Below are 26,261 nucleotides of genomic sequence, written 5' to 3' on the forward strand. Positions count from 1 at the left end.
GATATATATTATTTTATTTTTTAGGTGCTTAAAAACATGTTGAATGGTTCCAGTTTTCATCCTTAGGGCTTCTACCCACTGGCGTTTTCTTTAACGCTGCGGTATCGCTGCATTTTTTTTCAATGGGTTAATTACTAATGTTAAAATGGCATCGCACAAAAATCGCAAGTTTGTGCTTCTGCAATTTTTGTGCGATGCGATTTTAACATTAGAAAGTCCCATTAAAAAAAACGCAGCGATATTGCAGCATTAAAAGAAACGCCAGTGGGTAGAAGAGTAAAAAAGCAGATTTACCAATGATTTTCAATGGTTTCCTTCTTATTAGTGATATGTGTGATATGCGCTATCTTTCTGCGATGCGCAATTTTTCTATCTCCCCTATTTCCCTATGCAGTCTCCTTTTTATCGCATCACAAGGCACAAACTTGCATTGCAATGCAATGCGGTTTTAACACTAGAAGGTACTATTGACTTTAGCAATAACAAAACGTGCAATTTTATCGCTAGCGGCAGCGATGCTATGTGAGATTATTCTAAAAAATTAAAGGATCACTGACGCTCAAAAATCGTGAGAACAAAGATGCGATTTTCTCGCGGCCAAATCGCGATCGCCCATGTAGAACTAGCCTAATCAGTAGCACAATAGTCTGACATTTTTTGCAGCCCACATTTCAACTTTAGGCCAGCTGCACGCGGGCGGAGTTGGCATTCACACAGAGGATCTGCAGCAAAAGGCATGCATTGATAGGTATTTAAAAAAAATCGCTTTTTCCTTCACACTCGTGGAAACGCATTGCGATTTCCGCAAGTGGAAGAAAAGTCAATTGAAGCCGGACGACCCGTGGCCCATCCACAATTGACATTGCAGATAGGCCGCAGGTACCCGCGTCATCACCTGGCAATTGCACGGGAAAAACAAACATTCAAGAAGAAAAATGTGTACTGCACATGATCAACAGTGAGCGTCCGTGGTCATCTGCATTAAATAAAAATCAGGTACGCGGTTTGCTGGCTGTGATCAGAGCCAAATTCTGCTGCAGGCTCCTGCATGCGGAATCCGGATCGCTCATGTGAGACCAGCCTTAAGGTGCATTTACACACACATTTAATCGCTCAAAATCCGTCAGAAACGACAGTTTTAAGTGATCATTTTGCATAGGTACTAATGGGCTAATCAGCCCCTTAGTACTTCATTTACATGTGTTTAGAGAACAGCAGGTGGTCTGTTCTCTAAATACATCGCTATTGTTCTCCAGTGAGACAGCAGCTGTTAAAAAATGTTATCAGTGCTGCCCGCAGAGAAATCAGCGTGCAGTCCCTCCTTTCAGCAACGATGGATTTTAAGCTGAGCTGAACTCGACAATGGACCAAAATTTCACAGTAAGTGTACAATGGGTACTAGAGATGAGCGAGCGTACTCGTCCGAGCTTGATACTCGTTCGAGTATTAGGGTGTTCGAGATGCCCGTTACTCGAGACGAGCACCACGCGATGTTCGTGTTACTTTCACTTTCATCTCTGAGACGTTAGCGCGCTTTTCTGGCCAATAGAAAGACAGGGAAGACATTACAACTTCCCCCTGCAGTGAGTGGCTGGCGAGATCAGGTGTCACCCGAGTATTAAAATCTGCCCGCCCGCGGCTCGCCACAGATGCATTCTGACATAGTTCAGGGAAAGTGCTGTTGATGCTGGAGCTGCTATAGGGAGAGCGTTAGGAGTGATTTTAGGCTTCAAGAACCCCAACGGTCCTTCTTAGGCCATAGAAATCGCAGATCGCAGATAGGTGCGATCTGCAATTTCTATGGCCTAAGAAGGACCGTTGGGGTTCTTGAAGCCTAAAATCACTCCTAACGCTCTGTTCTCTTCTCTATATGCGCTCAATGGGGCCGGCGGCAGCAGCGCCGACCCCATTGAGAACATATAGAAGACAAATCATTCTTCTCTGCCACAGCTGTAACAGCTGTGGCAGAGAAGAACAATGTTTGCCCATTGAATTCAATGGAGCCGGCAATACAGCAGGTTCCATAGAAAGCAGTGGGCTGCCGGTGTGCGCGGGATGAATTGTCGGGAAGGGCTTTAATATATAAGCCCTTCTCTGCAATTCATCCAGAAATGTGTTAAAATAAAAAAATATATATATATATACTTACCTTGTCCCGGCAGACGGAGTTCAGCCACGGCGGACGGCAGTGGGTGTGAAGGGGGTGTGAGTCAGACTCAGCGCTGAGCCAATCAGGGGGCAGGTCTGACTCACACCCCCTTCACACCCACTGTAGGCCGGCCGCACTGAACTCCGTCTGCCGGGACAAGGTAAGTATATACCGTATATACTGGCGTATAAGACGACTTTTGAACCCCGAAAAATCTGCTCTGAAGTCGGGGGTCGTCTTATACGCCGGTAATACAAAAAAAAAGAAAGTGTCCAAAAAAAAAAATCATTACTCACCTCTCCCGGTGTTCTGCGGCGCTGCTGCAGGCTGTCGCTCCCTCCTGGTCCCTGGCAGAGCATTGCTTTCTGGACGCAGGGCTTGAAATCCCCGCCTCCAGAAAGCTACTGTGATTAGCTAACACACGCCGTCAGCCAATCACAGCCATTCAATGACATCATTGTCATTGGCTGTGATTGGCTGAAGGCACGTGTGTTTTCTGGAGGCGGGGATTTCAAGCCCTGCGTCCAGAAAGCAATGCTCTGCCGGGGACCAGGAGGGAGCGACATCCTGCAGCAGCACCGCAGAACGCCGGGGGAAGTGAGTAGTGATTTTTATTTTTTGCTCCACTGTATTGCCAAGGCGTATAAGGTGACAGTTGGGGGGTCGTCTTATACGCCCCGTCGCCTTTCACGCTGGTATATACGGTATATTTTTTTTATCTTTACACATTTCTGGATGAATTGCAGGGAAGGGCTTCTATATTTAAGCCCTTCCCAACAATTCATCCCGCGCACGCCGGCAGCCCATTGCTTTCAGTGGAACCTGCTGTATTGCCGGCTCCATTGAATTCAATGGGCTAACATCGTTCTTCTCTGCCACAGCTGTTACAGCTATGGCAGAGGAGAACGATCTTTACGCTGACAGTGCGGGGGGGGGGGGGGCACTCTTGCCGCTATTGTGGCTTAATAGTGGGACCTGGGAACTTGAGATGCAGCCCAACATGTAGCCCCTCGCCTGCCCTATCCATTGCTGTGTCGTTCCCATCACTTGAATTGCCCCGATTTTCACAAATGAAAACCTTAGCGAGCATCGGCGATATACAAAAATGCTCGGGTCGCCCATTGACTTCAATGGGGTTCGTTACTCAAAACGAACCCTTGAGCATCGCGATAATTTCGTCCCGAGTAACGAGCACCCGAGCATTTTGGTGCTCGCTCATCTCCAATGGGTACACATTTACCTCAACGATTGTCGGTCAAAAGATGGCTTTTGAACGAATTTTGAGCAATAATCATTGTGTAAACGGGCCTTTACTGTGTAGGATGAGCAGAGTCATCTCATTATCTTTGGTAGGACAGCAATTTGAACACAGTTGGAAGCACTCTTGTACTGCTACATATCCTACATAAGAGAAGACAGCAGCACTATACACACAGATAAGGGCCTGTGTGTAGCCGCTCCGCCACTCCCTGCTCACTTCCTGGAGACTGTAGTAATCCATAACATTTCTCTGTTAATTGACTTTATAGCTGCCATTAAGTACAAAGACCCTGCTGTACACTCTATAGTGACAGTACAGCGAATACAAGCTTGCCTCCAATATGGCCACCACACAGTCAATTCATTAGAAAAATTAAATAGTTACAATTATGAGAATTATAAGAACAAACACATTGGGGCTTATTTGCTATTGAAAATGTAATAGTTTTCTGGTACAAATTGTGCCAGAAAACTGTCAAATATTCTTTGCGCCACATTTACTATGCGTTTTAGGCATTTTTGGAATTTTTTGCTTTCTGTGTCCAACAAAGCAGCGTTCCTTCGTAAGAAAAAAAAGGGGGCATGACCTAAATGTCACCAAAAACTGTGTGAAATTGCATCAAAATTTTGATCACATTTTTGGGTATAAACTAAGCTAACTGGAAGGTGATCTAAACTTACACTACACAGTCTTAAAAACGCAGCAAATTTATCATTCAGCAGAGAACCTGTAATTAATCTGGTGCAATTTAAGACTGCCTGGTCTAGGTTCGCACTAACTTTTCAACAGTGTTAGTAAATACACCTCATTTCTTTCTATTCTACAAACTACAATCTAATTACTTGCTGTAATTAGTAGGTAATCTAATTACTTACTAAATTAGTAGGTAATCTAATTACTTACTAATTCTACAATCTAATTACTTGCTGGAATAAAAGTAAAATTAAACGCAGGAGAAATTCCCGTTTTCACACTTTTATTGCTCATTATCTCAATACAATAAATTTACCATGAATCACAGTGAAAGTGTGTTCAAACTGTACATTAGACAAATCACTGAAAGGCAGTAGAAGCCCTAAATAGAAGAATTGAAAATGGCCCTTAGGGCTCGTTCAGATGAGTGCCGTTTCAGCGCTGTTAGCAGTGGGAAAAGCTTGCTGCTAACAGTGCTGAAATGATTATGTGAACGGGCTACTTCAAGCTCTGTGTAGTAGTCAGTTCACATAGGGTGCGAACTGCATGCTGTCAAGGCTCCCATAGGAGTCTATGGAAATCACGCAGCAAAGATAGGACATGTCCTATCTTTGCGCGCACCTTGGAGCCGACATGCGAATTTGCACTTGCATGTCCTTTCTTTGTTAGAAGCGCCGATTCAGTGCGTCTAACAACCGTCCATGTGAACACTTCTATAGGAATCTATTGGTTCCTATAGAAGCGTGTTCTGAAATTCATCTGAACGAGCCCTTAGAACGTAAGCTTTATTATAGTGCTTAAAATAATGGGCTACTACAGACACCTATTTACCTACATCAGGATACTAGACTTCCCATAACTGCTGTGGAGTCTCTGTTATCTCAGAGCAGTATGGTGGGGAAAAGACAGACAATTCTCCTATGTAGATGAAGCGAAAAACGTTTGGAAGATGATAAAGATGGCAATAGCCGCGAACCCAGAAAATCGCCAATCGGTATCATAAAAAGGAGAAACTTATGTAGGGGAAGCAGAATAATATGCTAATCAATATATCTATACAAATAGAGGAGCCCTTAAAATGTATATAGACTTAACTAGTCAATGTGTGCAAATACCCACAGAGAGCTCAAGAAGCAAGTAACAGTGACAAGATGGCAGGAAAGAGAAGACTTCCAATCCTTAAGTAAATCCACATTGATAACAGTGAACAGCGGCAATCACCCAACTTTCCTAAATGCCTGAATACATGTCGGTCACGCTTCAGGTGAGGGAAAAGCTGGAGAAACACAATTCTGCCACTACAGGCTTTGTTCGTTTGTTCGGCTTGTACACTAGATACACCCACTAAAAAATAGGTGGCCTACTGGCCTTATCTGCTATTTGTACTAAAACTAAACCACAGCTAGTATATAATCTGCCTGACTCCGGAGGGATGTTGATAACGCTTACAGCCAGCAGATAGGCAAGCCAATTCTACTCAGATATGACTCTGGTACAAGAGATATAAATCTGCAATTACTCATACTAGCTCAGATAGCTAATTCTTGCTCTACTCCACGCGTTTCCCTAGTTTAGATCATCAGACTGATAACTACTACTGCCATGCCCTGATTATATATTGGCAGGCAGACAAATTTCACAATAAGGTGAACGAGGCTGTGCTGAATAGAATAACTGTTTTTCCACCCAACCCATGTAAAACACAGGCGGAAACAACCATGATATAGAGTCAAGGATAGAGCAATGTTACTACCAGCCAGCTCTGATGGGGGGCTGGTGGTTAATGAAGAGTACCACCAGACCAACCCATCCAAGGTCCGGTTGTAAAGCCCACATAATCTGGCGCCAACTAAGAGACATGGCCCACTCAGCCAATACTAGAAGTTCCATCGCTATGGAACACTCATCCTCTAGTGATACCAATAATAATCTTTATTTGCATAGCGCTAACTTATTCCACAGCGCATTAGAGCGCACGTGGAAGGGGTGCTCAATAGGGATGGGGTGGGGAGCTATGCAGGTAGGCAGTGGACATGATGGGCATAATTTGAGGGTGGGGGCTAAATCAGGGGAGTTGGGAGTAGTGAGCTTCCATCCTTATGAGCCCGTGAACAAGAGCATGGCCTAGTGATTAAGCCATTGAATAAAGGGGGCAATACAGTCCTCCTAAACTGTGATCCCTATGTGAAGATGTGTAAGAAGATCCTCGATCATCACAAGGGTTAGAGATGCCTTGATTCAGAACTTACAGTTCTGTTTTCTGGACAACTCAGCAACATTCTGTGTAGGGCTAGGGACAATCTTCTTATCAGACAGAGTGAGTAATTATTTATGATCCCTAATAATCTGTGGATTGCAACATTCTAAGGCCGGCTTCACGCAAACAGATCCCTTTTGTGGAATCCGCGATTGGCGTCCGCATGGAGGATCCACAGCAAATTGCACACATAGAAAGGCATGTGCTTTCAGTTATTCGCTCACACTCGTGGATACGAATTGAGTATTCCATGAGCAGAGGAAAAATCGCAGCATGTTCTATTTTGCTGTGGACTCCGCACAGATGGTGTTAAGACCCATTTACACACAACGATTATCACTCAAAATTATTCATGGCTTTAGAGTAATAATCGTTGCGTGTAAATTCTTCCATCTTTCACTCTTCGGCTGAACGATGATTTTTAGCTGAGCCTAAAATCCATCATTCAGCTGGAAAGAGATAACAGGGACCGCATGCTGTGTTCTCCATGGGAGCTGCTGATTTTGAAGACAATGCAGCTGAGTGCAAAGTCCACGCAACATGCTGGGATTTGCAAACAGCTGCTAGAGGCTCATTTACATGCAAATGAAGGTAATAAACTGCTAATGGACATTAGTGGCCATTAGCAGTTTATGCAAAATGATCGTTAAAACTGTCAATCTTTCAATTATTTGAAAGATTGTCTTTGCATGTAAATGGGCCTTTAGGGTTGCTGCTTGGATCTGTTGTACTACATACTTTTTCAACAGCATACCCCTACAGGTGTGGCATTTCTGAGGTGTTTCTGTGTGCATGCTCAGTGTGAATTGTGTTGTGCTCCTTCATGTCTGTGCAGTCTTCTGTATCTTCTGTGTATATGCTGAACATGAGGTGTCTGTGTAGGGTTCAGGATGTTCAGTGTGAACAGTATCATGCTCCTGCGTGACTGTGCAGCTATAGGTGCGTGCAGTGTGAGCTATGTGAGAAGCAATATCGGGAAGTATTATTTTACTATAAGAGTAGTAGATGCTTGGAACAAACTTCTAGAAGAGTGGTTCGAAAAAAGCTCTAATCGAATTCAAGCTGCTGAGATAATATAGATCTATCCTAAGAGAGAAAGAAAGTAAATTATATAAGAGCGATCAGGAGGACCGGGTGTTTTTTTCCTCAACTTTCTATGTTTCTAAGATATGATTACTATTGGGCAGAACATGTAATCACCAAGCATTTCACTGAATTAAGCCCTCCATTGCCACTATCTGATACAGTAATAAGCCCTCTACAAGATCCAGGAGGGCTACTTTGTTCCAGCAGACCATCTCTAGGCAGATGCATTTACACATTTCAAGAAACTAAAGACGACTACTTTTTTATCTAAGTGTGAAAAAAAAAGAATCCAGCTACAAACCAGATATTTTTTGCCATTTACCTTCAATGGACTTTAATTGTCGGCAATTGAAGACCAGGAGTCATGCGGAAGGGAGTTTCCACAACCATATAACATTTTATATATTCATTATATTTTTCTAATGGTTGGATCTCTTTTTTTTTTAACTAGAAACCGTGATTAGCCATTTTTCATTATTAATCCTTTCCAATCCAATTTTGAAATTCAGGGTTTCGTAAAAGAATTCTCTTTTTGCTGTTATACAACGGTGCCATCTGCTGGCTAAAGCCAGTGTGTGTGTGCGCCACAGAGGCTCCGACAGCGGAGTGGCTGGCAATAGACGGTAAGAATACCCTGTCAGACGTCTTCTGACATTGGAGCTGCACAAGCTTCAATCAGAATGTAGGAAGACGTCAGACAGTGGATTGAAAAGGGTTAAACAAGACACAATAAGACAATTATATAGGTATAAATAAAGCATGACTATATAAAGGATCAATATCACCTGTCCTTGATGAACCTCGGGAAGTAAGGTTGTGGAAGCCAGATAGCATAGCCAAGACAGATAACCCACAAGATGGAGATTTCATCCAGTAACTGTCCAAAGAAGCTCAGTGTCATGTGGTAGTACATGGAGAAGAGACCTGACGTGAAATCAATATTAGAATGTTATCCAGTGCACTAGATCGCTTACGTGATGAAGCTAACGTTTTGCAAAGTGCTGTGGAATATGTTGGCGCCAAAAAAACTAAAGATTATTATGATGATGATGGGTGGAACATAATTTAATGACTAGTGTCTTAGAAAGAAGAATGGTGGGAAAACTGTGACAATGTACTTGTACAAACCAATCATGATGAACATGATCCAGACCAGGTGAACAGTCAGGCTACGTCTGCAGGCATACGGATGCGAGAGGTACATCATAAGAGGGCCAACCAGAAGGAAGGCCACATTTGTAACCTGGGAGAAATGACAAGAATTAAAGTTCTGTTCTGGTTTAGTTTTATAAAAAAAATGTTTACTTGTGACATAATACAATAATTATACATATATGATGAAATGTGAACAACACTGATAGTAGCACCAAAACGTGTGACTTTTTTTCAAGGAGACTTAAAGTTTAACCCCTTAAGGACGCTGCCATTTTTTTCCCTTTTCACTTTTTCCTCACCACCTATGTATGAGGGCTTGTGTTTGTGGGACAAGCTGTATTTTTAATGGTACTATTTAATGTACCTTATAATGTACTGAAAACTTTTTAAAAATTCTAAGTGGAGAGAAATGGAAAAAAAACCTCCTACACACTGCAACAAAAAAATGACATGACTTTATTCTATGTGTCAGTGCGATTACTACAATACCAAACTTTTTTTTTGCTGTACTATTTTTTTGCTGTCGCGACTTTGGCGACGAAACGCATTGCATTGTATTTGAATAAAATGATCATATTATATGGTATTGAAGAGATCCAATAGTCTTTCCCTGTGGAGTGCGGAGGCTTTTTTTCCTTCTGGTATATTGCATCTTGGGTCATCTAGCAATAGAGGTACGAACACTCTGCAGCTCTCCTGAATAACTTCAGGATAAGAGGGACGACAGGAGGATCCTATATACATATTACATCCCGACCATGGATTTGGAGGTGCTAGTGGAGTTTCCTGGGTAGGAACCCCACTAGTCACCGGGTAAGTCCCCCTTGTTATTTCAGCTATATCCTATGCTATATAAAGGCTGGTGGAGTGCACGCCTAATCTATTGATACCATCATAAATAATGACCCACAATAATTGCCCCAGCACAAATTGTAAACTCCAATAATTGCCCCAGCACTAATAGTGACCCCCAATAATTTCCCCAGCGGTAATAGTGACCCCCAATAATTGCCCCAGCGGTAATAGTGACCCCCAATAATTGCCCCAGTGGTAATAGTGACCCCCAATAGTTGCCCTAGCAGTAATAATGACCCCCAATAATTTCCCCAGCAGTAATAGTGACCCCCAATAATTGCCCCAACAGTAATAATCACTCCCAATACTTGCCCCAGCAAAAAAAGTGACCCCCAATAGTTGCCTCAGTAGTAATGGTGACCCCCATTAGATGCCCCAGTAGTAATAGTGAGACCCCCAATATTTGCCCCAGCAGTAATAGTGACCCCCAATAGATGCCCCAGTAGTAAATGACCCCCAATAGTTTCCAGAGCAGTAATGGTGACCCCCAATAGATGCCCCAATAGTAATAGTGATCCCCAATAGTTGCCAGAGGAGTAATAGTGACCCCCAATAGATGCCCCAGTAGTAAATGACCCCCAATAGTTTCCAGAGCAGTAATGGTGACCCCCAATAGATGCACCAATAGTAATAGTGATCCCCAATAGTTGCCATAGCAGTAATGGTGACCCCAAATAGATGCCTCCATAGTAATAGTGACCCTCAATACTTGCCACAGCAGTAATGGTGACCCCCCACCCCCCAATAGATGTCCCAGTAGTAATAAAGACCCCCAATAGTTACCAGAGCAGTAATGGTGTCCCCCCAATAGATGCCCCAGTAGTAATAGTGACACCACCACCCCCCCCGCCCCATCCCCCGTAAGTACTAGTAAAAGTGATTGCCAATACTGCCCCCAGTAGTTATAGGGACCCTCCACTTACCCTTCCGTCGTCCGTTGGACGCTGCTGTCAGGATCGACTTCAGCTCCAAACTGTCAGTGGGAGCCGGCAACCATGACCAGGACGTCAATGGACTGCGCATGCGCAGCGTGGGAGAAGCGCGTTCACGAAGAGCAGACAAGAGGAGAAGAGGACTGCGCTTGTGCGATAAGAGGTGAAGACTGCCGGACTGAATTTGTCATATCCAGGGACGACGGAATGGTAAGCATAGGTGGGAGGCACCTGTTCAGGTAAGTATATAACTTCTGTATGACTCATTTACAATGCACATATCATATTACAAAGTGCTCTGTAATGACCATAAAGAAGTATATAGATGCACTTGTCATGGCCGGACAGCCTCTTTAAGGATGCGGCCCTTTTTTTTCATTTTCTTTTTTTCTTCCCCCTTTTAAAAAATCATGACTCTTTTATGTATCCATTGGCGATGTCTGAGGACATGTTTTTGTGGGATGAATTGTATTAGTCAATAGTACTATATAAAGTAGCATATAATGTACTGAAAAACTTTTTAAAAATTCTAAGTGGAAAAAAATGAAATTCCACCATCTTTAGGTGCATCTTGATCTGAATAACTTTATTCCATGGGTCATTACTAGAGATGAGCGAACCTACTCGTTTCGGGTATTTACTCGATCGAGCACCGCAATTTTCGAGTACTTCTGTACTCGGGTGAAAAGATTCGGGGGGCGCCGGGGGCCGGGGAGAGGCGTGGCGGAGCGGGGGGTAGCAGCGGGGAACAGGGGGGAGCCCTCTCTTTCTCCCTCTCCCCCCACTCCCCGCTGCAACCCCCCACTCACCCACGACGCCCCCCGAATCATTTCGCCCGAGTACGGAAGTACTCGAAAATCGTGGCGCTTGGGCAAAAAAAGGGCGTGGCCGAGTACGCTAGCTCATCTGTAGCTCATTACCATTACTACGATACAAAATTTATATAGTTTTTTTTTTTTTGCTGCACTACTTTTATTTTTTTGCAAAGATATTAAATTTTTTTAAATAATTTTCTGTCGCCATCTTCTGACAGCCATAACTTTTTTATTTTTCCATCAACATAATTGTTTAAGGCCTCCTTCCCACGAACGGATTTACGCCGCGTAAATCCGCGGCAAAAATCCGCTGCGTTGCCCCCTACTATTAGGTTCCACTGAACCTAATAGCACAATGCTCACGATGCGTAATTCCATCGCGGAATTACGCACCGTGAAATCTCCCGTTCTCACCCGCAGCATGTTCTATTTGCTGCGGGTGTACGCGCTGACGGCTTCCATTGCAGTCAATGGAAGCCGTCCGTTCACGCTATCTCCCGCTGCAACCAGCGGAAGATAGCGTGAAAAAACGCTTCCCCGCCTACCGCCGCGCGTCATATGACGCGGCCGGCGCGTCACGTGACACGGCCGGCCGCGTCATGTGACGCGGTGGGCGTGTCACATGACGCGACGGCGGTGGGCGGGGAAGCGTCTTCACGCTATCTTCCGCTGGTAAGTATGGGGTCTCTGGGGGGCGCCGTGACGGGCTTCACTGCGGAATATTACGCGGCGGAGCCCGTCATGCTCGTGGGAAGGAGGCCTAAGGGCTCATTTTCTGTGGGATGTCCTGTAGTTTCCATTTGTACAATATTAGAGCACATAGGACCTTTTGATCGTTTTTTATTACATTTTTTCTTAGGAACAGCGTGACCAAAAAAAAGTGCATTTCTGGTGTCGTTTATTTTTTTTCTGACGACGTTCATTATGCGGGGTAAATAATGCATTACTTTGATAGATCTGACTTTTACGGATGCAGCAGTACTAAAAAAATTTTTTTGTTTTATTATTTAGATTATTTTATTCTAAATATTGAAAAAGGTTTTTTTTTTAAATAACAAAACAAACGTTTATTACCTCTTATTTTTTTAATAGTTAATAAAATTTTTAAAACTAATATTTACCTTTTTGTAGTCCTCATATGAGACAAGAACTTGCGATGGTTTGATTGCTCCTGCGGTATAATGTAATGCCATAGCTTTACATTATACCGTGATCTGACAATCAAACCATGCTTGATAGACAATGTGCAATGGCAGCCACCTGGCATCCCATGATCTTATTTCGGGGGACGTGCGGGACCAGTGGGGCATTTAAAGCATTACCAGCTCCAATCAGTAGTGGTGCTTATCGGAGCTGTTGCAGGTGGGTGTCGGCTGCGATCCCCCTCCATACAGACCCCAAACCTGCAGGACATAACTGTACACCCTGTATTAAGGGTTCAACCTGCTCATTTTGCTAAATGTTATATAGTTTAGAATAGATTTCCTGGAATGCTTGGCTATAATTGCAATGGAGGTGAGGATTACACCCCATTCATTTTGTAAGGATATAATATGGTCTTGTGCTCTTGCTTTTTTGATGAGGGCTGAGATGTTTGTGAGGTGGTGTTGAGTAGAATTTAAATGCTCTCGAACTTTGTGAAGGTCATCTTGAATTACCCGCACAGAAATTTCCACTAAGAGAGAATCAATTTCTTTTTGTGTTTCCATTTTAGCCTTTGAGTGTAAGCCGATAAAAATTCCCCTTATGTAGGCTTTATGGGTTTTCCACAACAGTCAATGGCTGGAGTCAGCAAAGCAACTTGTATCAAAAAAGGTATGGAGGCCTGTCCATATATGCTGAAGAGAGGAGCGTTCTCCCCCTCCGCCTCCATTCACATTAAGCAGACAGTCCTACAGAAGTGACTGACTGACTGGTTACACAGACCGGATAGCTGCCGGCATGGAGAAGGAGCATCCAAGGAGTGTTCTCTCCCCACCGCCTCCATTCACAGTAAGCAGACAGTCCTACAGAAGTGACCGACTGCTGGTTACACTGACCGGATCACTGTCGGCATGGAGGAGGAGCATCCGAGGAGCGTTCTCCCCCCGCCGCCTCCATTTACAGTAAGCAGACAGTCCTACAGAAATGAATGACTGCTGGTTACAATGACCAGATCGCTGCCGGCATGGAGGAGGAGCATCCGAGGAGCGTTCTCCCCACGCCGCCCGCATTCACAGTACGCAGACAGTCCTACAGAAGTGACTCACTGCTGGTTACACTGACCGGATAGCTGCCAGCATGGAAGAGAAGCGCCCGAGGAGCATTCTCCCCACGCCGCCTGCATTCACAGTAAGCAGACAGATCTACATAAGTGACTGACTGCTGGATACACTGACAAGATCGCTGCCGGCATTGAGAAGGAGCATCTGAGGAGCATTCTTCCCCCTGCTGCCTCCATTTACAGTAAGCAGACAGTCCTACAGAAGTGAGCGACTGCAGGTTACACTGACCGTATCACATGCAGCATGGAGGTGAAGCGTCCAAAGAGCATTCTCCCCACGCCGCCTCCATTCACAGTACGCAGACAGTTTTTCAGAAGTGACCGGCTGCTGTGTACACTGGACGGCTTGTTGTTTCATCTTCTGCATGCGGAAACTGAATGACTGAACAATTCTTGCTCAGTCGATGCAGGCGTTTACAGGGGACAAATATCATTCAAATGTCCACGGGAGCATGAGAATTTGAACGATTCCGAATAAATCGTCCCGTGTAAGAGGACCATAAAAGGAGAAGTCGTTTTCTGACCGCTGCCTGCAGATGTTAGTTATGGCATTTTTGTACGGGCTGACTGTTCGAGCGCTGTTGTCACTGCCTAGGTCATCAGCACTGGAGTAGAGTGTTAAGACTAAAATACATCGCTGCTTTTTCATTCAGTACTTCACCTTATGTGTGAAGCGGTGCCGGGGAGCGTTTACATGTAATGGTAAGTCAGCCATCCAGCAAGGGAATAGTGAGCGATTTGTTTTTGCACTTACACTGATTGATTACTTCTACCTTTTGGAAGATAAAATTGTCAGCAAGAGCGGATAAGAATTTGTTGGATCCATTACTTTTACCTGAGAGAGATTCCCAACAAATGTCTGGATAGTTAATCTCCCGTGATCACTATGTCATGCTTTCTTGAGAGATGGCCATCTGATGTAGAAAGAGTTCATCCATATTTTCTGCTTGTCCAGGTGGCCTATAGTAAATGCCTACAATAGTGTCCTTTCTGTTGTTCTCTCCTTGTATTCTTACCCAAACAGTTTCTACAGAACTACCATGCTCTGAAGCTTGAATCTCTGTGAAGATGTTTTCGTAACATGCAACGCAACACTTCCTCCCCCCTTTTTTTAGGTCTGTTTCTTATAAATAAGTTGTATCCTTCAAGCCTTGTATTCCAATCATGTGTATCATTTCACCTGGTTTCCGTAATGGCTATGACATCATATTTCTCTTCCTGTGTTAGGAGCTCCAATTCTCCTTGTTTGTTTCCCATGCTCTGGGCATTTGTGTAGAAACATTTTAGTTTGTGATCGATGTCTCTTGCTCCTCTGCTTTCCTTCAGAATTTTTTGGCTTTGTTCTTTCTTTTCACTTTTAATAGCAAGGTTCTCAAATGTATTAATTAGCTGTATATTTTTATCTGGCCTTTCAATTCCCTTCACATATTGTTCTAGTTTAAAGTTTTCCTAATAAGTGAAGCAAGGCACCCACCAAATATATGTTTACCTGTTTTTTAAGGTGCAACCCATCTCTAGAAAACAATCCATCATATAGGTAATTCAATCCATGGTCTAGAAATCCAAATCTTTGCTGATGACACCATCGACGTAGCCAGTTGTTTACCTCTAGAATCCTGTTCCATCTCCTTATTCCATGGCAATCCACTGGGAGGATGGATGAGAAGACTACCTGTGCTCCTAGTTCCTTATCCTTCTTTCCAAGGTCTTTAAAGTCTCTGCAGATAGTTGCAAGGTCCTTTTTTTGCAGTGTCATTTGTCCCTACATGTATTAGTAGGAATGGGTGGTGTTCTGTAGGACTGAAAAGTCTTGACAGCCTATCAGACACATCTCTGGTTTGTGCACCTGGATAACAGCACGCCTCTTTTGAGGTGTCAGGTCTGCAGACAGCAGTCTCTGTTCCTCTCAATAGGGAATCCCCCACGACCAGCACTCTCCTTTTCTTCTTCACAACAGCACTTCTTTTTCTCCATTCAAGAGGACTCTGTGCGCTTATTAAGCAGTTCTTTGTGGGTAGAGTCTTTTCTTGTTGTACCTCTTTCTTCTCTGCTCTGTTCTTTGTGGGTAGAGTCATTTCTTGCTGTACCTCTTTCTCCTTCTACTCAGGAACAGTGCCAGGCCCCACTGTGTGAGAACCTGGTACCGGTTTCCAAGCAGTATGGGTGCTGGCTAACTCCTGATCCTCCTGCTTCTTTGGGTCACTTGCTTCCAATCCTCTGCTTCTGCAGGTACACTGGACATTTCTTTTCCTTCAACATTTTGAATAATTTATTCTAGTCTGTCACGAAAATCCTCACCTTCCTTAATAAGTTTCAACGTAGCTATTCTCTCCTGAAGTCTTTGCACCTTTTCTTTCAGTAGAGAAACAAGCTTGCATTTCTAGTAGGTGAAGTTTGTTTTTTCCTCTGGTAGGTCTGTAAACATATAGCAGACGTTGAAGCTCACTATATGGCTCCTATCCTTTTCCATGTTGTCAGTTGATGTCCACTTCCAAGCTTCTAAAAGTCAAGAATTGTAGTGAAGATACATAACCTATAAGCTAATACTAGGCGCACAACTTTGACGTGCGGTCTGGCGATATCCTCCGAGCTGCTAGACCCGGCTAATCCTGGCAATTTTCCCACTTGCAGTGATTCTTTACTCTTCTCAGATTGCACAGGGAATATGCAAGTGATCATCCTGCAGCTCCTATCTCTGGTTTGGCTTTGTCCTCCGAGCAGCTAGACCCGGATAACCCCGGCAATCTTCCCACTTGCAGTGATTCTTTGCTCTTCACAGAATGCACATGGAATATGCAAATGATCTTCCTGCAGCTCCAATCTCTGGTGCTATGCTCTGGCCTATTTATTGTTGGACTGCTTAAAGTTGGCGTTTTTCCAAGCAACATTGCCGACCGCTCCCGGCTTTGTTTTCAACTATACTCTATGTGTATGGACTCTCTTTTGATCATCCAGTTTCACCGCAGAGGAAGAAACGGTGGCATCACATGACATCGAACTGTAAATTCTTCATCAGCACTTGATTCGCTCTACTCTTGAGGTTCCCCCCCTCGCGGTGGCCTGGAAGGGTATAGTTCTTCCCTTACGAGGAAGGAGATGGTAGAGCCACCGTGACAAGTGACATCTTAATCCCCGCCATCTCCTCGACTTTAGGCCGGCTCCTCGCCCGCTGCAGAGGGGGTAGAGCTAGAGTCAGTCTTCTAGGCCCAAGTGAGAGTGAAGGCCTAAGAGAAACTAGGGAGGAACAAAGAGTAAGCCTCTGCTAGGTCATTGCAGAGCAGCCAGTGTGGTGGGTAGGAATAACATCTAAAATGTGAGTACTCAAGAGCAAGAACTGTTTAGTTGAGAACATCAAAGAGAAAAGCAAAGAAGGAGGTCTAAGTCAATGAAAAGAAAAAAAGAAACAAAGTCAGTCATACATAGGCACAGCCAGGAAGAAAAGCTGGAAGGAAAAACAAAGTGTACAAATTTAGTTTCATGTACCAATCCTCTGCAAAAAGAGCAGAAGTGATTTATGTCTGCAAATGTAACTGTTCATTGCAAAGTCATCTAATGCAAACTGTATGAAGCAAGTCAATCTGAACTTGGAGAATAAATCTGTTTTTGGTGTACTTCACAACCGGAGTCCTGGAGTCACTTTCCACCAACTTAACACCTGCACTGAGGTACCACACTACGTGCTTCAGGGAAATAGAGGTTCAACTCCTTTATATTTATTTCTCCACTTTTTGTAATTATTATTTTGTTCGGAACAAGTCCCTAGCCATACACGACAAAACAAAATCTTCCTGTATGCGACTCTATGGGTAGCGCCCCACTGGGTTTCATCATCTTACCCTGCCCGACCCCGAGTGCAGCACGCAATAAGAACTGTCAAATTACCACTGTGGAATACTGTGCCAGGCCACGTTTTCCATTTGGAGAGGAGCAGCAGTGCCACTGGGACTACCTTATTCTTCTCTGCTGCTCCCACTCCTGGGCCTGTTCCGGATCGCCACACCGTGCGGAAAACTGCATGCATATGTGACCATTCACAATTCCTTTCCTCGATCACTCACAAGTCTTCCACTGCGGATATCTGCAAGCGGAATGCGACCAGTTCATGTGAACCCGGCCTTACACAGGAAAATATATCCTTGTAACACAGTGTTATCCTTCATCATTCAATTTAGTTAGTTTATGCTTAATGGTTAAACTTCATTTTTGCACAATTCAACGATTATTTGAACAATAATCGTTTTTTGTAAAAGTTAATGTTGATATCTTAGATTGTGAAATACAGGATGGAGAACGAGATTTGTCTGTACAGGTTGGGGCGCAAAGGGGATTGATAAAGATCTGTAGCACTGAGGTCCATGGGCACAGAAAGATGAGAGAAAGAGTATTGCAGCCACCTAATAATCTAATTTTCTTCACTGTTTGAGGAGAGTCTGGGATCAGACTGAAATGGCATTTGACGTTTAAATTGCAATCCATTTGAGCATCACTTTTTGAGTGCCGAGTTCTGTTAAGCAATTGTCACAAGTTGTTGTATCCGGTCTGCGCAGAGTGCCGAACAATCATTAAACAGATCGCAGCTCAGTCATAATGGAGATAAGCTAAAAACTAGCAAAGGAGTAAGCAGTGAGGTATAAGCAGCACTTATATGTAATCCTAACATGCAATGTTAAAGCTCACAACATGACAGTCACTTTAAAGATGGATGAGAGAGCAAACAATCTGCATGCAGCTTTAACGAACTTACCGTGTTATAGTATTCTGCGACATATTCTGAATGCAAGTAATTTGCTTCACACCAGTCAATCTCTGAACTATGCCTTGCGAATATACTTGGAGGCATGCTGAAGTGAAAAGACAATAAATTACTACCATCGTTTATTGCAAAGTGCTAACAAATAGGCATAATCATGAAATTCATCAAATGTGTTTCAGTACAAGAATATGTAGTCCAGAGTGTAGCAGAGTCCTGCATTCCGTCCTCTTCTGGTAAATGCACAACTTCTAATCAGCTGGTTTACACTACAAATTATTCTTATTTTGTCAAGCAGCAGTTGTTCTATATAGAGTTCATGAAGGTAGTACATTAGTTTCATGACAGGGAAGTTCGATAAGCTCAGGGATGCTCATTAGTCAAGTGCTGCTTGACTTGATCGGTTGGGTGGCAAAATCTTCCAGATTTTCACCAAATCAGATCGAAAACGTCCGACCTGATTTTTACCTAAAATTGCTAGAAAATCGCATTTCCCCATATGCCTGCTACAGAGGTCAAAGTGCAGCCAGGGCACCTTGATGATGTCACCAAATGGCCTCCGGTAGCAGTTTCAATGAATGCTTGCATCACATGACCTAGCCATATGTAACATTACATTTATATGCCTATATAAAACTTGGCTTGCTTTTAGGGGGAGGTATTCTGCAGAGGATATACTGCAGCTGGTGTGAAAGCTTGCAAAACAGCATAGAAGTTAACCCCTTATTGACTGCCAATACGCCTTTTTACTGCCCTCACTAATGGGCTTTTAACCTGCATGTAAATCTTTTTAAGGCAGTGGCTTGCCTGACTACTGACAGCCAGGCTCCTGCTCTAACTGCCAGATGCAGAGAAACCTCAGATCCTGGCAGTTTAACCCCTTACATGCCACAATCAATAACAACTACAACATTTAAGCAGATGACAGGTAGAGGGGGCTATTTTTGTCACCCATCGGTATACTGCAGTGCGATTGTAAGGCAACACTAGGTTCCCATGGTAGATGGAAGCCAGACAAAAGCCTTCATATCTGCTATGTAACTCTGCCTATTAGGCCCCGCCTCCTGCAGAGTCTGATAGGCTGCTTTCTTAGGCTTAGTAGAATGCACTACATAAGTAATGGAGTGTACTATCCTAGCGATTGAACTATTGTAACTTCAAGTCTCCCCGGGGGACTAAAAAATAGCCTAAAAAAGTTTAATAAAGTTTGATTAAAAGTTTTTAAAAATCCAGTTTAAAGAAAATATGCATTTTTCCTTATAAAAACGCTTTTTCAATGGATAAAAATAAAATAAAATTTTTGAAAAGCAGCAAAAAATAGGTATTACTGAATTTGTAATGACCCAGATAATGACAATATTTTGTTATTTATCGCACAGGGTGAACGCCGTAAAAATAATTTTAAAAACCAACACCAAAATTGCTATTTTTCTTTTCTTCACATCCCAAATAACACAATAAAAACCACCCAAAAGTCACATGTACCCCAAAATGGTACCAATGAAAACTACATCTCTTCCCGCAAAAAACAAGCCCTCCTACAGCTCTGTCATCAGAAAAATAACAATCGATCTTAGAATGTGGCAATGCAGATTCAAGTATTTTTCTTTAAAAATGTGATTTTATTCTGCAAAAGTAGTAAACAATAAAGAAATCTCCATACATTGGTATTGCAGTAATCGTGCTGATCCAGATAAGAAAGTTAGCATGATATTTTTACCGAATCGTGAACGCAGCAAGAACAAAACCCGGAAGCAATAGAGGAATTTCTGTGAGGTCTTTTAATCTCTCCCCCCAAAAATGTAATAAAAGTTATATAATACAATATATGCCAAAAAATGCAATTTGTCCACCCAAAAAACAAGCCCTCATACGACTATGTTAACAAGTCACAGCTCTCGTAATGCAACGATGACAATCGATTGGTCAGTAACGCAGAAAATATGTTTGTCACTGAATGGGGTTATATAGAAGGGACCAAAGAGATAACCTGCATCTCGTTTATATGCTTATACAAAACGTGGTCTGTACATTGTGAGTGATATTTTGCAGAGTGTATATTTATGCTGTCACAAGTACTACTATGTGATAATGTGTCCCTGGCATTAAAGAAACCATCAGTAGTGCACTTGACCACAGACACATGATCCAACAGGTATGGCACAAGGTATTACATATCCTCAACAACATCCTGACCAGCACTGGGGCAATGTCCTGCAGGTGGGACAGGAAGCCGAAAGAGGTGGTCCACGTTTCATTGTACCCCCAAGAGTTGTGGGACATTCATTCTTGCTTGTGCCCCTCCTCACCCCTCCTCCTCCACCTCTTCATTCCAGCTTTCAACACCATCCACATCGGCACAGATATCCGTATGTGACAAAATCCGACCTCCATGGAGCAGTTTATGTCGTAAACGCCAAAATGCTGTCCTAAAACCCATCTGTCTAGGGGAATGCAGCTACATGGCTCAAGTACTGCTGACGGCTCTGCAGGCGCAGGCTGCCACATGGCTGACTCCGTAGCCAGGCAAGGTCATGCATGATAATGGGGCCAACCTGCTAGCAGTCCTTCGCCTTGGCAATCTTACACATGTACATTGCCTGGTCCTTGTGATGAACCTGGTAGTGCAGCGCTTGCTAACCAGGTTTCCATCCGGTGCTGGAAAAAGCTAGGAAGCTGTGTTGAGACTTTCAGCATTCACACCCAGCCTACTCTCATGTGGTGGAGGTGCAGCGACAGTTCAATCTACCACCAAACCGTCACATAAGTGATGTACCTACATGGTATAATTCAATGTTGCAAATGTTGCAGAGGGTAAAGGCTCATTTACACGCAATGATTGTCATTTGAATTAACAAACGAACGAATGAACAATTTTTTTGCTTTCAAATGTTGAGTATTTACATGTAAAGATAATCGTCTGACATCCTCGCCGTTTCCCTCGTTAACTAAAGTAAACACTATATATGTTATTTATTCAGATGGGCAAGTGTTTATGTGGGGAATCTCTAGGCAGCAGGTTTATAATTATTGTGAAGAAAAACCCATTGTCTTCTGCGGCGTGAGTAAACGAGAAGTCATTGTGTTTAGCTGGGCAGACAATGATAATCGTTGCATGTAAGTGGGCCATAAGTCAGTAGCAGAGAGCGATCACAGAGTACCAGATGATCTGTGCCATTAGTAGTCACAGCATGGAGGTTGGTCACTTAATGCCTGTGGAGTGGCTGCAGATGAAAGACGTGTGTGCCGCTTTAGAGTGCTTTGAGGAAGTGACCAAAATGGTCAGTCGTGATGATACACTGATTATTATGAGTACCTCTTTTGGATGCCTGCTGGAACAGATGCTACAGGACCTCAGGAACAATGACATATTGTTGTCATAGCTCAAGAGATAGGGAAGGGGGCTATGCAATGTTTCTTCCATACATCACTAACCCCAACTGTTCTATGTGAATGGCGGAATCAGACAAAGGACATTCTTTGGTCTGACCCCGAGGATTGCGGGCCATCATCCTTAGGCACTTTGAAGTATATGACTACTTTTATGCTGCAGTGCTTGCAGAAGGACTGTCACATAGCCTACATCAAAACATCAGATCATTACCTGGTGGCCACCCTCCTTGATACCAGCTACAACGGCAAAATGACATATCTCTTTACGAAAGTGGAGAGGGACCTGCAAATTTAACACTATCAGGACAGACTGTTGGGTCATTCCATGTCAGTTCAACCAACGCTCCCAGTCGACCATCTCAGATTTCAATGAAACTTTGCACAAAGATAGAACCTGACCCTAAACTAAGATAGCCAGAATATTAGGCTTCAAAGTGCTTTGGTTCACGAGCTACAGGTCTTAATCTAGGGGGTTGTCATGTGATTACAGCGCGCAACCTGAAAAAAGTGGCGATTTCAATCTATTGCCAAGCCAGTTCCAATGACTCTAGAGCAATGAAACTTCACACACTAGGAGAACTTTTGGTGCTGAATCCAGCTAAGCTACTCAGACTGCCACTCTTATCATCATTCTGCCACCATTGCATGTCAAAGTAGCTGAAAAATTCTATTGCGCAAAATAAAACTCATATTTTAAGCAGTAATAACTCCTAATCAATGCAATCCAACTCAGCTATGAATTTATCAATGTGTACCCCATAGAAATGTTTCTCATTATTCACATTATGGACCCAAAAGGATGCATAGCTCTTAAGATACAATGAGTCAAAAATGGCAAAAAACAGTTTTATGCAAATTTTTACCTTTTTTCAGAGGCAAAAATCGGAATTTACTCCATTTTTATTTTTTTTATTTTTGCTCTATTTGAAAGAGAATTTTTTGCTCTACAAGATTTGATGTTTTTCATTTTGTTCCCAGACCTTCTAGATGGGAAATTTTTGTTTTGCGTTTTGTCATTAAGCTGCTTCATAGGATCTGTTGATCAGCCGGCATGCTACAGCTTGACATGGCATCCAGCAGTTGCGCTTCCTTTCTGCTCATTTTTCACTTCATCTTTGCTGGTGCACAATCAGTCACTTGTAAACTATAGTTATTTATTACAATGACAGACCTTCTAGATGGGAAAATATCAATGTCTGTGAAAGTCCTATGTAATTTGAAATCAAATAATAAAATAAGTGTACGTTTTGCATGGATGTATAATCAGTTCAGAAATCATGAGATGGTAAATTATTTTTGGAATGAGACAACTTTTTGTGCTCAAGAAACTTATGTGATCAAAAATTGCATGGCGAGTTCAGGTGAGCCACAAGCTTTGGCTTAAGATGGTCAGAATATCATTGAGTGTCTGCCTCTGAAAAAAGGTAAAAATTTGCATAAAACATTTTTTTGCCATTTTTGACTCATTGTATCGTAAGAGCTTTGCATCCTTTTGGGTCCATAATGTGAATAATGAGAAACATTTCTATGGAGTACACATTGATAAATTCATAGCTGAGTTGGATTGCATTGATTATGAGTTATTACTGCTTAAAATATGAGTTTTATTTTGCGCGATAGAATTTTTCAGCTACTTTGACATGCAATGGTGGCAGAATGATGATAAGAGTGGCAGTCTGAGTAGCTTAGCTGGATTCAGCACCAAAAGTTCTCCTAGTGTGTGAAGTTTCATTGCTCTAGAGTCATTGGAACTGGCTTGGCAATAGATTGAAATCGCCACTTTTTTCAGGTTGCGCGCTGTAATCACATGACAACCCCCTAGATTAAGACCTGTAGCTCGTGAACCAAAGCACTTTGAAGCCTAATATTCTGGCTATCTTAGTTTAGGGTCAGGTTCTATCTTTGTGCAAAGTTTCATTGAAATCTGAGATGGTCGACTGGGAGCGTTGGTTGAACTGACATGGAATGACCCTGTTAAACAGCTTAGGTAGAGCATCTCCCCATGGCCACAGGGATGCATCCGCTGCTAATGGTGGATGAATAGGAAGATGTTGCAGCAGCACCACCACCTGTGGTAGGGAAAGTCTAAGAGAGGTGTGCTATAGTATTTTCAGCTGCTTACATGCAACCTGCAGTAAAAGCACAGGGTAGGACTGACAGTCACAGCCAGCACTTATCTATGATGGTCCTAGCTCCTGCATGGATATACTAGCACATGGCGTTGGCCCAGGGGCGTAACTATAGAGGATGCAGGGGATGGGGTTGCTCCCGGGCCCAGGAGCCTCAGGGGGCCCATAAGGCCTCTCTTCTCCATATAGGGAGCCCAGTACTATGAATAAAGCATTATAGTTGGGGGCCCTGTTACAGGTTTTGCATTGGGGCCCGGGAGCTTCAAGTTACGCCTCTGCATTGGCCCCTTTGACTTCTGGGTGACCAGAGCTTGCACAACATGCTATAGAAGTGCTTGCATGCCCTGCTGCCAGTGTACTATCAGGAAGGGTGTTCAGCACCGCTGGGGGTGTGATAACTGACAGATGACTCATCCGCAGGTCCACAGACAATGTGCATTGCCTGACCTTCATAAAATTGAACTACCGCATTTCCCCGAAAATAAGACATCCCTTGAAAATAAGACCCAGTGGAGGTTTTCTGAAGTACCCCCCCCTAAAATAAGACCTAGCTCTGTCCCTGCTGTGTGAGTCTACTGTGATGAGCTCCCCCTGGTGGTCGGAAGCTGCAATACTGTCCTTGCTGTACAAGTGGTCCAGGAACTGCTGTGGGTGATCGTTACAGTCTCCAGACAGTGTGTGGGAGCCAGGTACTTTACAGCCCTTATTTTTGGTGGCCTTGTGTGTGAGTCAGGCAACTAGTGTGTCACTTTGATTCTTTAGGGGCTGATCATTACAGTCTCCAATGTGTACATAGAAATAATGGTAGGAACAAGAAATTCTTGATAGAATTCAGTTTGTCTGGTTATGCTGGTTTGTGATGACAACTACTGTACAGTATATAAGAAATGTTCTTTTTTTTTTGTTCAACAACAAATATGAATCCTTCTTTATGAAAAAATAAGACATCCCCTGAAAATAAGACCTAGCGCATCTTTGGGAGCAAAAATTAATATAAGACACTGTCTTATTTTCGGTGAAACAGGGTAGGTGTGTATTTGGTTTTCTTTTTGTTTTATATAAATACAAAACACGACCGCAAACTAAATAAGCCACAATCCCTGAGTGGCCGATATGTGAGAACAGAAGGGCACAGAGTATATCTTATAGATTTGTGCACTGTTCCTGTTTTGCGCAGTGTAATTGAATTTCTCAACCCCCCATGCTAGCTGTGTAAGGCCTGCAAGTAATTCATAGTGGCCAGACTGGCAAGTTTGAACAACGTCTGAGACCACAGAGAAATGCAATATTCCCCACACCAAAGGTTAGTCAGTCTGCTTTGTTGTTATACACATTGACAGCAGCAGAAATATGCCCTCTCCCGATGCACAGACCGCGTTTCGTATAGGAATATAAACATGATGCAGCTTCCTTCTCTGCTCCTCCAATACAATTCTGCTGGTATACAAGCTCTCACACCAGCAACAATATATCCTCTGTAGAATTATTGTCCCTAACAGCAGACCATGTGTTATATATATTCTCTGTAGAATATCTGGCCCTAACAGCAGACCATGTGTTATATATCCTATGTAGAAAATCTGTCCCTAACAGCAGACCACGTGTTATATATCCTCTGTAGAATATTTGGCCCTAACAGCAGACCATGTGTTATATATCCTCTGTAGAATATCTGGCGCTAACAGCAGACCATGTGTTATATATATATATCCTCTGTAGAATATCTGTCCCTAACAGCATACCATGTGTTATATATCCTCTGTAGAATATTTGGCCCTAACAGGAGACCATGTGTTATATATCCTCTGTAGAATATCTGGCCCTAACAGCAGACCATGTGTTATATATCCTCTGTAGATTATTTGTCCCTAATAGCAGACCATGTGTTATATATCCTCTGTAGAATATCTGGCCCTAACAGCAGATCATGTGTTATTTATCCTCCGTAGAATATCTGGCCCTCAAAAACAGACCACGTGTAAAAATATTGGCATGTAAATATGATGCAGCTTCTCTGTCCTGTACTCAACTGTAAAATGGCCTCTGGTTACACTGTGCCTATGTTATATATGACCAGGTCATGTGATGTAGGCATCCAACTAAACTGTTGCCCATATGCAAGATGGAGGACACATTTAGTGATTAGTTAGGGCTTAATTAACTGCTAGCCATCCGCATTACAGGAAGTGGGGCAAATGAAAGCGCTGCAGGCAAGCTCTGCCCACTGTCATGCCAAAAAGGAGCATTCTCACTCAAGAAGCTGCATGTGTATGTCAGAAGTCCACACAAGAGTAACTTAATTTATGGTGCTCATACCTAGTGGCAGGTTTCCTTTAATATATTCCTTGAACCCCCAAACCTCTTGAAATGCCGGGTGTTCACTCAACAGCCATGGGTTCCTCTGAATAGCTGACTGTGGATCTGAAAAGAACGACAACTGAAGCATGATATGCCTAGGATTAGATAATCATTCCCTGCTTGCAATTTTAAAATGTAACTAAAGGGAACCTGTCATGTCCAATA

At 43.1% G+C, this 26,261-nt stretch overlaps 1 protein-coding gene across 2 annotated transcripts in view; it reads right to left on the minus strand.

Annotated features, from left to right (window-relative positions):
- Positions 1-26,261, minus strand: part of ACER1 (alkaline ceramidase 1) — a 54,809-nt gene that overhangs the window by 16,998 nt on the left and 11,550 nt on the right. Inside the window, exons 2-5 of one of the 2 annotated variants that reach the window (XM_066574179.1) lie at positions 26,055-26,159; positions 18,211-18,307; positions 8,575-8,689; positions 8,232-8,370 (exon numbers count right to left, since the gene is read on the minus strand). In XM_066574179.1, coding sequence (XP_066430276.1) covers positions 8,232-8,370; positions 8,575-8,689; positions 18,211-18,306 — 350 coding nt within the window. In that variant the 5' untranslated portion in view covers position 18,307; positions 26,055-26,159. The remainder of the gene's footprint in view (positions 1-8,231; positions 8,371-8,574; positions 8,690-18,210; positions 18,308-26,054; positions 26,160-26,261) is intronic. The other variant, XM_066574180.1, reaches the window with a different exon arrangement.

Source organism: Eleutherodactylus coqui, chromosome 7 (assembly GCF_035609145.1).
Source record: "Eleutherodactylus coqui strain aEleCoq1 chromosome 7, aEleCoq1.hap1, whole genome shotgun sequence".
NCBI lineage: Eukaryota > Metazoa > Chordata > Amphibia > Anura > Eleutherodactylidae > Eleutherodactylus > Eleutherodactylus coqui.